The sequence below is a fragment of the Oncorhynchus tshawytscha genome, linkage group LG28, assembly GCF_018296145.1.
Source record: "Oncorhynchus tshawytscha isolate Ot180627B linkage group LG28, Otsh_v2.0, whole genome shotgun sequence".
Taxonomy (NCBI): Eukaryota; Metazoa; Chordata; class Actinopteri; order Salmoniformes; family Salmonidae; genus Oncorhynchus; species Oncorhynchus tshawytscha.
In genome coordinates, this window is record NC_056456.1 from 36,581,120 (window position 1) to 36,594,174 (window position 13,055).

The window sequence follows — 13,055 nt, forward strand, 5'->3', positions numbered from 1 at the left end:
GCCATATGTCCTGCATTCTTACTAAGGGCCATATGTCCTGCATTCTTACTAAGGGCCATATGTCCTGCATTCTTACTAAGGGCCATATGTCCTGCAGTCTTACTAAGGGCTTTATGTCCTGCATTCTTACTAAGGGCTTTATGTCCTGCATTCTTACTAAGGGCTTTATGTCCTGCATTCTTACTAAGGGCTGTGTGTCCTGCATTCTTACTAAGGGCCATATGTCCTGCATTCTTACTAAGGGCTTTATGTCCTGCATTCTTACTAAGGGCCATATGTCCTGCATTCTTACTAAGGGCTTTATGTCCTGCATTCTTACTAAGGGCTTTATGTCCTGCATTCTTACTAAGGGCTGTGTGTCCTGCATTCTTACTAAGGGCCATATGTCCTGCATTCTTACTAAGGGCTTTATGTCCTGCATTCTTACTAAGGGCCATATGTCCTGCATTCTTACTAAGGGCTTTATGTCCTGCATTCTTACTAAGGGCTTTATGTCCTGCATTCTTACTAAGGGCTTTATGTCCTGCATTCTTACTAAGGGCCATATGTCCTGCATTCTTACTAAGGGCTTTATGTCCTGCATTCTTACTAAGGGCCATATGTCCTGCATTCTTACTAAGGGCTTTATGTCCTGCATTCTTACTAAGGGCTTTATGTCCTGCATTCTTACTAAGGGCCATATGTCCTGCATTCTTACTAAGGGCTTTATGTCCTGCATTCTTACTAAGGGCTTTATGCCCTGCATTCTTACTAAGGGCTTTATGTCCTGCATTCTTACTAAGGGCTTTATGTCCTGCATTCTTACTAAGGGCCATATGTCCTGCATTCTTACTAAGGGCTTTATGTCCTGCATTCTTACTAAGGGCTGTATGTCCTGCATTCTTACTAAGGGCTTTATGTCCTGCATTCTTACTAAGGGCCATATGTCCTGCATGTTATGTCCTGCATTCTTACTAAGGGCTTTATGTCCTGCATTCTTACTAAGGGCTGTATGTCCTGCATTCTTACTAAGGGCCATATGTCCTGCATTCTTACTAAGGGCCATATGTCCTGCATTCTTACTAAGGGCCATATGTCCTGCATTCTTACTAAGGGCCATATGTCCTGCATTCTTACTAAGGGCCATATGTCCTGCATTCTTACTAAGGGCCATATGTCCTGCATTCTTACTAAGGGCTTTATGTCCTGCATTCTTACTAAGGGCTGTATGTCCTGCATTCTTACTAAGGGCTGTATGTCCTGCATTCTTACTAAGGGCTTTATGTCCTGCATTCTTACTAAGGGCTTTATGTCCTGCATTCTTACTAAGGGCTATATGTCCTGCATTCTTACTAAGGGTATCACGTTCGGACCTTTATTTCCTTTGTTTTGTCGTTATTTAGTATGGTCAGGGCGTGAGTTGGGGTGGGCAGTCTATGTTTGTTTTTCTATGATTTAGGGATTTCTATGTTTTGGCCTAGTATGGTTCTCAATCAGAGGCAGGTGTCATTAGTTGTCTCTGATTGAGAATCATACTTAGGTAGCCTGTGTTTCACTGAGTGTTTGTGGGTGATTGTCTATGTTAGTTGCTTGTGTCAGCACAGTGCTTATGATAGCGTCACGGTTGTTATTTGATTATTGTTTTTGGACAGTTTACTTTGTGTTTTTTGTCATCTATTAAATGATGCATTCACACCACGCTGCACTTTGGTCCGCTTCTTACGACGATAATGACGAAGGGCTGTATGTCCTGCATTCTTACTAAGGGCTGTGTGTCCTGCATGATTGTTTTGTACGGATGGATGGAGAAATAGATGGATGGATGTATGGACAAAGGGGTGGAGGGAGAGATGGAAAGTTGGACAGATTAATGGACTAACTTAAGGATCAGAGAAGTAGACTCACATCCATGCTGGTTAGATTACAGCGGTGAGTTCCAGCAAACCAGCCACTGCTGGAGCACTGGTCAATGTCCACATCCTGGAGGTTGATGTCCACTCGAACCACACCCCTGTAATAGGAGACAGAGAGAGAGTGGGTGGGGGGTGGTGAGAGGTGAGAGAGAGAGAGACAGAGACAGAGAGAGGGTGGGTGGAGAGAGAGAGGTTGGAGAGAGAGAGAGACAGAGAGAGGGGTGGAGAGACATCAGAGAGAGATCAGAGAGAGGGTGGCAAGAGGTCAGAGAGAGAGAGGCAAGAGGTCAGAGAGAGAGAAAGGTTAGAGAGAGGTTAGGGAGAGAGACAGAGACAGAGAGAGGGTGGGTGGAGAGAGAGAGGTTGGAGAGAGCGAGAGAGGGAGAGAGAGAGAGAGAGGGGTGGAGAGACATCAGAGAGAGGGTGGCAAGAGGTCAGAGAGAGAGAAAGGTTAGAGAGGTTAGGGAGAGAGACAGAGACAGAGAGAGGGTGGGTGGAGAGAGAGAGGTTGGAGAGAGCGAGAGAGAGAGAGAGAGAGGGGTGGAGAGACATCAGAGAGAGATCAGAGAGAGGGTGGCAAGAGGTCAGAGAGAGAGAAAGGTTAGAGAGAGGTTGTGGAGAGAGATCAGAGAGAGATCAGAGAGAGGGTGGTGAGAGGTCAGAGAGAGAGAAAGGTTAGAGAGAGAGAGGTTAGGGGGAGAGAGAGAGGGAGAGAGATCAGAGAGAGGGTGGCGAGAGGTCAGAGAGAGAGAGAGGTTAGAGAGAAAGAGAGAGAGAGAGGGCGGAGAGAGATCAGAGAGAGCAGTTAGCTTCAACTCAGACATCTCTTTTAGTGTCAGAGAATGAAAGAAGGGCAGAGGTTCCATTGTGACCTCATCATAACAGGGTCTCACTTTGGTCCAATTCCTACAGATGAACTATTATCCAGGCAAAAACTAGTATGAGCATCAAATGCCACTCAATTAGAGTATATCTTCCAATTTAATGTCAATTGAAACAAACAAAAAAACAATATCCTGTGTATAACGTTAATATGTTCATGCTATGTTGAATCAATTTTTATTTCATTTTTTTTCATGTGCCCTGATGAGAGAAGAAGCCAAGCCTAAATATCCCAATTGAATCATGTTGAATCTAGCTAACTGTAACCAAAACATGAATAGCTTATCCGCTTACAGTAAATCAATAGACCAAAGGCTGCTTGATGCTGTTTACCTCTGGGAGAGTATACTGCAGTGTACACATGCACACACTTCTACTGGCACGTGGTTCATTAGGCTACTACATTGGTTCATTAGGCTACTGCATTGGTTCATTAGGCTACTGCATTGGTTCATTAGGCTACTGCATTGGTTCATTAGGCTACTGCATTGGTTCATTAGGCTACTGCATTGGTTCATTAGGCTACTACATTGGTTCATTGGGCTACTGCATTGGTTCATTAGGCTACTGCATTGGTTCATTAGGCTACTGCATTGGTTTATTTTTTGTCACTTAAATATCACATGAAAAAAAATGTATAGAATTGCAAGAAAATTTGCTTTAAAACTGCAACATTCTCTCCACCAATAAGAGGGGTGTGAACAGTTTGTGTCATGAACAGTGCTTGTGCCTACAGAAATAGATGTGACGCGTGCGTAGGGAGGGGGCGCGGGATGTTCCTCAATGCTGGAAGGGAGGCCCTTGAGTGAAAAAGTTTGGGAACCCCTGCATTAGGCTACTGCAATGGCTTGCATCCAAAGAACCTTTCACATATCCACAGTTGGCATTCAGACAGCTGGATAGTTGGACTGGCGGGTCCTAAATCTGTACAGTTCACTACTACATTTCATGAACACGGTCCCAGGAATGCAACGATAGTAAAACTGAATGCCAGACAAGCGAACAAAGCTGAAATCCCTTGTCTACTAATGTATCAGTATGTAGACCTATTTCCTTGGCTGACATCAGGTGTTCTCTACCCATGGGCCCCAGGTCAGTCTCTCTCTTTATTCTATCTGTCTGTCAGTATCTACCCATGGGCCCCAGGTCAGTCTCTCTCTTTATTCAGTCTGTCTGTCAGTATCTACCCATGGGCCCCAGGTCAGTCTCTCTCTTTATTCAGTCTGTCTGTTAGTATCTACCCATGGTCCCCAGGTCAGTCTCTATCTTTATTCAGTCTGTCTGTTAGTATCTACCCATGGGCCCCAGGTCAGTCTCTCTCTTTATTCAGTCTGTCTGTCAGTATCTACCCATGGGCCCCAGGTCAGTCTCTCTCTTTATTCAGTCTGTCTGTCAGTATCTACCCATGGGCCCCAGGTCAGTCTATATCTTTATTCAGTATGTCTGTTAGTGTCCATCTTTATATTCCCTTTTCTCGCTCTTTATTTCTTTACCTTTTTTTCAGTTTGTCATGAATCCTCCTGATCTCTGTGTTTCAGTTTGTCATGCATCCTCCTGATCTCTGTGTTTCAGTTTGTCATGCATCCTCCTGATCTCTGTGTTTCAGTTTGTCATGCATCCTCCTGATCTCTGTGTTTCAGTTTGTCATGCATCCTCCTGATCTCTGTGTTTCAGTTTGTCATGCATCCTCCTGATCTCTGTGTTTCAGTTTGTCATGAATCCTCCTGATCTCTGTGTTTCAGTTTGTCATGCATCCTCCTGATCTCTGTGTTTCAGTTTGTCATGCATCCTCCTGATTTCTGTGTTTCAGTTTGTCATGCATCCTCCTGATCTCTGTGTTTCAGTTTGTCATGCATCCTCCTGATCTCTGTGTTTCAGTTTGTCATGAATCCTCCTGATCTCTGTGTTTCAGTTTGTCATGCATCCTCCTGATCTCTGTGTTTCAGTTTGTCATGCATCCTCCTGATCTCTGTGTTTCAGTTTGTCATGAATCCTCCTGATCTCTGTGTTTCAGTTTGCCATTAATCCTCCTGATCTCTGTGTTTCAGTTTGTCATTAATCCTCCTGATCTCTGTGTTTCAGTTTGTCATTAATCCTCCTGATCTCTGTGTTTCAGTTTGTCATGAATCCTCCTGATCTCTGTGTTTCAGTTTGCCATTAATCCTCCTGATCTCTGTGTTTCAGTTTGTCATTAATCCTCCTGATCTCTGTGTTTCAGTTTGCCATTAATCCTCCTGATCTCTGTGTTTCAGTTTGCCATTAATCCTCCTGATCTCTGTGTTTTCTGTGTCTGGCAACCTTTCACTCTTTCTTACATGATGAAACACTATCTCCCACTTTCACACAGTCGGTCGGGTCTGTCTGGCTGCCTGCCCCACTCCCCATCACTCTTTCTCCCTCTCTCATAATGCCCAGGCCCAGGGCTGCTTCTCGAGAGGAGCCTAACACCATTAGCTGCATGTGCCTGAAACAAACACCAATGAAGAGAAAAGGCTCATTCCATCTTTTCCCAGGAGCGAGAAGAGAAAGTGTTGATGAGCTAAATAATCTCTCTCTATGTTAGTGTGTGTGTGTGTGTGTGTGTGTGTGTGTGTGTGTGTGTGTGTGTGTGTGTGTGTGTGTGTGTGTGTGTGTGTGTGTAAGGGAAGGAAGGAGGAATGGAATGTGAGACTAATTGTGTGTGGGAATGTGAGGATCCAGAAACATGGGGTAACCACCAAGCAGGAGAAAGGCTTTTGTTTTGAAGTCACTCAGCTCAAAACAAAACCATACAGCCATAACGTAATAGCTTAACCATTGTATTTGTGTTTATTATGGATCCCCATTAGCTGCTGCCAAAGCAGCAGCTACTCTTCCTGGGGTCCAGCAAAATTAAGTCAGTTTATACAATTTTAAAACATTACAATACATTCCACAGATTTCACAACACACTGTGTGCTCTCAACATGTCAATACCTCTCATAAATAAAAGTAGTGATGAAGTCAATCTCTCCTCCACTTTCAGCCAGGAGAGATTGATATGCATATTCTTAATATTAGCTCTCTGAGTACATCCAAGGGCCCACCGTGCTGCCCTGTTCTGAGCCAATTGCAATTTTCCTAAGTTATTTTTTTGTGACACCTGACCACACGACTGAACAGTATTCAAAGTGCGACAAAACTAGGGTCTGTAGGACCTGCCTTGTTGATATTGTTGTTAAGAAGGCAGAGCATCACTTTATTATAGACAGACTTCTCCCCATCTTAGCTATTACTGCATCAATATGTTTTGACCATGACCGTTTACAATCTAGTGTTACTCTAAGCAGTTTAGTCATCTCAACTTGCTCAATTTCCACATGATTTATTACAAGATTTAGTTGAGGTTTAGGGTTTAGTGAGTGTTTTGTTTCAAATACAATGCTTTTAGTTTTATAAATATTTAGGACTAACTTATTCCTTGCCACCCAATCTGAAACTAACTGCAGCTCTTTGTTGAGTGTTGCAGTCATTTCAGTCGCTGTAGTAGGTGACGTGTATAGTGGTGAGTCATCCGCATACATAGAAACTCTGGCTTTACTCAGTCAGTGGCATGTCGTAAGTAAAAATTGAAAAAATCAAGGGGACTAAAAAGCTACCCTGGGGAATTCCTGATTCTAACTGGATTATATTTGAGAGGCTTCCATTAAAGAACACACTCTGTGTTCTGTTAGACCAGTAACTCTTTATCCACATTATAGCAGGGGGTGTAAAGCCTTAACACATTCATTTTTCCAGCAGCAGACTATGATCGATAATGTCAAAAGCTGCATTGAAGTCTAACAAGACAGCCCCGACAATAATTTTATCATCAATTTCTCTCAGCCAATCATCAGTCATTTGTGTAAGTGCTGTGCTTGTTGAGTATCCTTCCCTATAAGAATGCTGAAATTCTGTTGTCAATTTTTGTACTGTAAAATAGCATTGTATCTGGTCAAACACTATTTTTTCCAGAGGTTTACTAAGGGTTGGTAACAGGCTGATTGGTTGGCTATTTGAGTCAGTAAAGGGGGCTTTACTATTCTTGGGTTGCGGAATGACTTTAGCTTCCCTCCAGGCCTGAGGGCACACACTTTCTAGTAGGCTTAAATTGAAGATGTGGCAAATAGGAGTGGCAATATCGTCTGCTATTATCCTCAGTAGTTTTCCATCTAGATTGTCAGACCCTGGTGGCTTGTCATTGTTAGTAGAGGTCAACCGATTATAATTTTTCACCGCCGATACCGATTATTGGAGGGCCAAAAAAGCCGATACCGATTAATCGGCCGCTAAAAAAAAATTGTATTTGTAATAATGACAATTACAACAATACTGAATGAACACTTATTTTAACTTAATATAATACATCAATAAAAATCAATTTAGCCTCAAATAAATAATGAAACATGTTCAAGTTGGTTTAAATAATGCAAAAACACAGTGTTGGAGAAGAAAGTAAAAGTGCAATATGTGCCAAGTAAAAACGCTAATGTTTAAGTTCCTTGCTCAGAACATGAGAAAATATGAAAGCTGGTGGTTCCTTTTAACATGACTCTTCAATATTCCCAGGTAAGAAGTTTTAGGTTGTAGTTAATATAGTATTTATAGGACTATTTCTCTCTATACCATTTGTATTTCATATACCTTTGACTATTGGATGTTCCTATAGGCACTTTAGTATTGCCAGTGTAACAGTATAGCTTCCGTCCCTCTCCTTGCCCCTACCTGGGCTCGAACCAGGAACACATCGACAACAGCCACCCTCGAAGCATCGTTACCCATCGCTCCACAAAAGCTGCGGCCCTTGCAGAACAAGGGAAACAACTGCTCCAAGTCTCAGAGCGAGTGACGTTTGAAACGCTTTTAGCCCGCACCCCGCTAACTAGCTAGCCATTTCACATCGGTTACACCAGCCTAATCTCGGGAGTTGATAGGCTTGAAGTCATAAACAGCTCAATGCTTGAAGCACAGTGAAGAGCTGCTGGCAAAACGCACGAAAGTGCTGTTTGAATTAATGCTTACGAGCCTGCTGCTGCCTACCATCGCTCAGTCAGACTGCTCTATCAAATCATAGTCTTAATTATAACATAATAACACACAGAAATATGAGCCTTTGGTCATTTATATGGTCGAATCCAGAAACTATCATTTTGAAAACATAACGTTTATTCTTTCAGTGAAATATGGAACCGTTCCGTATTTTATCTAACGGGTGACATCCCTAAGTCTAAATATTCCTGTTACATTGTACAACCTTCAATGTAATGTCATAATTATGTAAAATTCGGGCAAATTAGTTGACAACGAGCCAGGCGGCCCAAAGTGCTGCATATACCCTGACTCTGCGTTTCACCTGGTTAATATTGCCTGCTAACCTGGATTTCTTTTAGCTAAATATGCAGGTTTAAAAATATATACAGTGGGGCAAAAAAGTATTTAGTCAGCCACCAATTGTGCAAGTTCTCCCAAATATCTGCAGCGTTAGTAAAAATGTGATCAATACATGTTGATGATTTAATTCCTGTACTGTTTGTAACTACCCTGGTAGGTTGACTGACAACCTGATCCAAGTTGCAGGCACTGGTTACAGTTTGATGTTTTTTCCTGAGTGGGCAGCTTGATGATAGCCGGTCAATATTTAAATCACCCAGAAAATATGCTTCTCTGTTGATATCACATATATTATCAAGCATTTTATACATACTATCCAGATACTGACTGTTAGCACTTGGTGGTCTATAGCAGCTTCCCACCAGAATGGGCTTTAGGTGAGGCAGATTAACCTGTAGCCATATTACCGCAACAGTATTTAACATTATATTGTCTCTAAGCTTTACAGGAATGTGGTTCTAAATCTAGACCGCAACACCACCTCCTTGGGCATTTCTGTATTTTCGGTAGATGTTATAACCATGTATTGCTACCACTTTATCATCAAAGGTATTATCTAAGTGAGTTTCAAAGATAGTCCGAATATGAATGTCATCTGTTACAAGCAAGTAACAGATGACATTCATGTAACCAGTCTAATTCAAACAAATCCATTACCAAACAGCCATTATACTAGATGATCTCTCAACCAATATGTCACAGGCTTAACAGACTGTTTATGATAATGGCCTCAAAGCCATTGCTCTCATTCTGCATATCCTCCACAAAATCACACTGGAATCATTTACATTTTGATTAGGTTTACAAAAAGGGGTCTGTGTTGGTTTATTTAATCCTTGGGGTGAATAGATTGCTTGGGATGTACATCCAAAGATTTGGCCTACAAACTCTCCTAAAAAGGAAGAGACGAGACCATGCAGAGGGATTCTCTTAGATCTTTGACACGTCTGAACTATAATTGTGAAATTGAATCCACAGGCCTATTCTAAAAGTCATGCTGCTGCTAATTATTAGACGACGATGCCACATCCATTTGTGGGAATGTCAAATGAGTTTTAATGCGCCCTCGGGACATTATGAAATTCTGAACAGGAACCAGCTCTTTAAAAACCATTGGAAGCAGTTAATTTTGCAGCCAATTAAAGGTCATCTCACTGATGGCTTTTAATACCAAATATCCTCATAAAACGGGTGTCAGAGAGCAAAGTGAACTTTACAAAATAAAGTATATTGGGCTTGAAATCCAATGTCTTCAAAAGCAGCTCCAAGGTCGATAATGCTTCCCTCTGTGCATGATGATTGAACCTTGATTTTATTAGAGAGTCATACTGAGACCGATATCTGTTTTACAGATAAGCACTGAATTACAGCAATTACAGAAATGCACACCTCAAATACCAAACGCAAGTAGAAAAAAAGGGTTGATATAGCCTTGATTTGTTTTTGCTAAGCCGGAACTGTACAGTAGCTGTCTGCAACAGCAGGGGTCTTTTTGTATTTTCAGGCTGAACCCTAATCCGATGACCTACAGATGGGCCTCTGTTTGATCCCCTTCCGTAGCCGATCTAAACTTGACTGGGTAAGTGTGATCAAGCACCATGGAAGATCAGATCGGTTAAGAGGTTTCAACAAGAGACTAAAGCAAAGGGTAGGTAACCCTGGACATGGAATACCTGGGAGAGCAGGTATGTGCAATTTAGCCAATCACTGATATTCATAAATCAGCTTAGTTGGTGAAGTGAATTAGTAGTCAGTTGTGGTGCCTGTTTAGAACTAAATGTTGCTGTACCTGCAGCACTCCATAATAGAGCTCCTGGCTTAGTGATATGGGCTTGGGAATTGTTTTTGGATCAGCTCAGGCAACAGCTTTGAGATGATCTTGCATGTATGCTAAAGGCATGACCAAAACAAACTAAACTTACAGTACGTAGTCTTGCCTAAATGAATAAAGCTCAGGGACAAACTAACATGCTGGAATTATTGTGTAGACACAGCACTTGCATTTAAGTGGGAGTAAAGTGGACTTCAAATTCAAAGTGGTCTTTTATAATTCATTCATGACTAAATAGATGTTTGTACACACTTGGACCTTGAAATGTGACATATTTGTTGTATTTGCTAATGCACAGACCTACTCACACAGCAAAGACAGCTTTTTTGAACCATGCAGGCAAAGGTTGTTTTTTAAAACTTAAAAAAAAATTGTTATTTTTATTTTTTTACAGCAAACACATTCCTCAAAAATGAAGTGTAGAGGCCTACAGTGTGAATACAATAGACATGAGCCGTTTTCGATGGACAGTAGTGTTGGTTACTCGTGGACAGTATTTTTAATAAAACGTTAAGCAAATACAACCATCGACTCTTTCATTGTTGGTAGGCTCCATGCGCATTAGCGCTGAGTTGCCAGAGCAACTACAATGTCAAGCAAACAGTCGGTGGTTGTAACCGATGTAATTAACGTTTATTAAAAAAGTATGGATTTCACCAAACAAAGAAAGGCATGCAACTACAGAGGACAAAAATAGGTAGCCTACAAGGTAAACATTTCATAATAAAGTATTGACCTTGTGCGAATTGATGTAGTCAGAGCTGAGTTCCACCACAAAGTCTGGTCTCTGCTCTTCTCCGTTGGTGAAGTTCATCAGAAACTTCCTTCACAATGGAGTTGTTTAGTCAGCTAGGTCTGTGGATACTATCCATACGCATCCGAATAGAGGATAGCTCTAAAGTCACTTATGTAGATCAAAATACAGTACGGTAAACCACACAACTTTGCTGTGGCGAAGCAGCTTTATCCTACTGTTTGTGTTGACAGGATTTATTTGGGCCCTTTTCCATGCACATGGCCTGATTCAAAGCGCGAGAAGCCGCACTATCAGGACTGCAACAACCCGAGACAGGCCTACAAAAACATGTTTGGTTAGATAAACGTGTCAAATGTAAACCAAAAGTGTCCCTTTCAAACAAACAGTCATGAGTCACAGCCAGGTCCCTTAGTCTATAGGCTACTCACCTGAACTCGGGCGCGGAATTTGTCTTCAGACCATAGAACCCTGCAGACAAGGTGAGTAGCCAGTGTGGTACGAAATTCCCATGCTCGCATTCCAGGTAAGGCGCAGACCACTTGATTTGACTTTTGTCGAGAATGTAGCCATTTTGAGTGGCTACTGGGTCTCGGCTCGACGCCCTTCTCTGTATGTACGTTTTTTTTCGGTCCCTGAACTCGTTAAACCACTCAGAATCCGGGCTCCTGCTCTTGAGATGGTGGTGAGCGGAGTTGGAAAGGTCCTGGAGAACCACTTCCCCTCCAGTTCTTGTCGCTTGAAGGAAAACATGGGGACTCGGCGTCGGAGCATCAGTATGGAATGTAACCACTGCCCTGTGAATTTTGGGGTCCCCCTCGAGAATACTCCGAACCAGTGCGTGGTACCAGTGAATATCCCTCCGAAGGCTGTGCTCTCTTGACCTGTTGGCTTGTAAAATCATGTTCAGAAAGTTGGTTGCGTGCGCCATGGTGTCCAGCACGCTATGGAGAAAATAGTGTGAGGCCACATTGGTTCCACCGCGGAGGCTACTCAACTCATACCTCCGAGAACAGTTGACTTGTTCAAGAGCCGACGAGTCTCCCGTGTGCAGGAAAGCTGTTACCACCCTAGGCAGGTCCTCTTCGATTTTGTGCGCCACAATGGTGCGCTCCGTGAAGGGTCCTGGGTAAGAAGTTGGATGGTGCATCGATTCCTTGTTGATATTTTGAGTGCTGTACATAGTGGGGTTCTTCGATCGTATTTCAGCGTCTTTGTCGTTATCCGACCATTCCACATACCCATAATTAGATCCGAAAACGAATCCCATTTGCAGAAGCAGATGAATAAGAAAAAAAGCCATACCGTGACTGCTTTTACCGACAGAGTGAAGAATCAGTTTGCTCTCCATTGAGCATAACAGAAACCAACCACTTGCGCGCAGTGACTAAATTGATAGGCTAATGGACACCTACTAGGAGATGAATTAGTGTCATCCCAATTCAATAGCGTAAGGTGCCATTAAACGATACTATCAAAAGCTGTAGGCTACTTGCTCACATGCTCGTCCGTGATAGAGAGACGCTTCCTCAACACCCGTTCACGCTCTGCAACCAAGCGTCAGGCAGATGTTTTTACAGTCAACCAATCCTCTTACTGCCAAGACAGGCTTAGTTATTGCAGCGGTGAGCTCCGGTGGTCGCTTTACATGGGTGAGTTAACACTCAAGCCGCCAGTTTCAACCCTCCTAGTGCAGGCTGTAGAATTAGAGTGAAAACAGAGGGGAGGCTGGAGCAAATTGCTTTCAAATTCCCATCCCTCCCAGTATCGCATAAGGGCACATGAGGTGTATTTGGCTTCGTTTAGACAGGCAGCCCAATTCTGATATTATTTTCCACTAATTGGTCATTTGACCAATCAGATCAGCTCTGAAAAAGATCTACTGTGAAAAGATCTGATGTAATTGGTCAAAATACCAATTAGTTGTGAAAAAAATGTCAGACTTGGGCTGCCTGTGTGAATGCAGCCGTAGACAGGCGTGTCTGACTGACTGCTGTTGCTGCCAATCGTCTTTGAGAGGTGGGATAAAATGGGTTGCGCGAGCTGCCAGGAGCTGTCCGGTTCTGAAAGTAGTGCGTGGGGAGGGGAAAGAACACGGATTTATGCATGACTGCTAAAGTGAAACGTTCAGGGTTTAAATTGGGCTTTTGTAGGTGATGGAATAGTCCCTATTATTTTTGTATTTTCCATGGTAACTGTCCAGTAGCCTAATGTCCCACAGTTTTAATAATGAGAAAAATGCATAAGCGTGTAGCTCATTTGGTAGAGCATGGCGCATGTAACACCAGAGTTGTAGGTTCTATTCCCA

At 42.6% G+C, this 13,055-nt stretch overlaps 1 protein-coding gene across 1 annotated transcript in view; it reads right to left on the reverse strand.

Moving 5' to 3' along the window:
* The window catches only part of LOC112227230 (probable G-protein coupled receptor 158), a 129,832-nt gene extending 117,337 nt beyond the window's left edge, over positions 1 to 12,495 (reverse strand). Inside the window, exons 1-2 of the mRNA XM_042308026.1 lie at positions 11,179 to 12,495; positions 1,885 to 1,990 (exon numbers count right to left, since the gene is read on the reverse strand). Coding sequence (XP_042163960.1) covers positions 1,885 to 1,990; positions 11,179 to 12,098 — 1,026 coding nt within the window. The 5' untranslated portion in view covers positions 12,099 to 12,495. The remainder of the gene's footprint in view (positions 1 to 1,884; positions 1,991 to 11,178) is intronic.
* Positions 12,496 to 13,055: the final 560 nt, after the last annotated feature.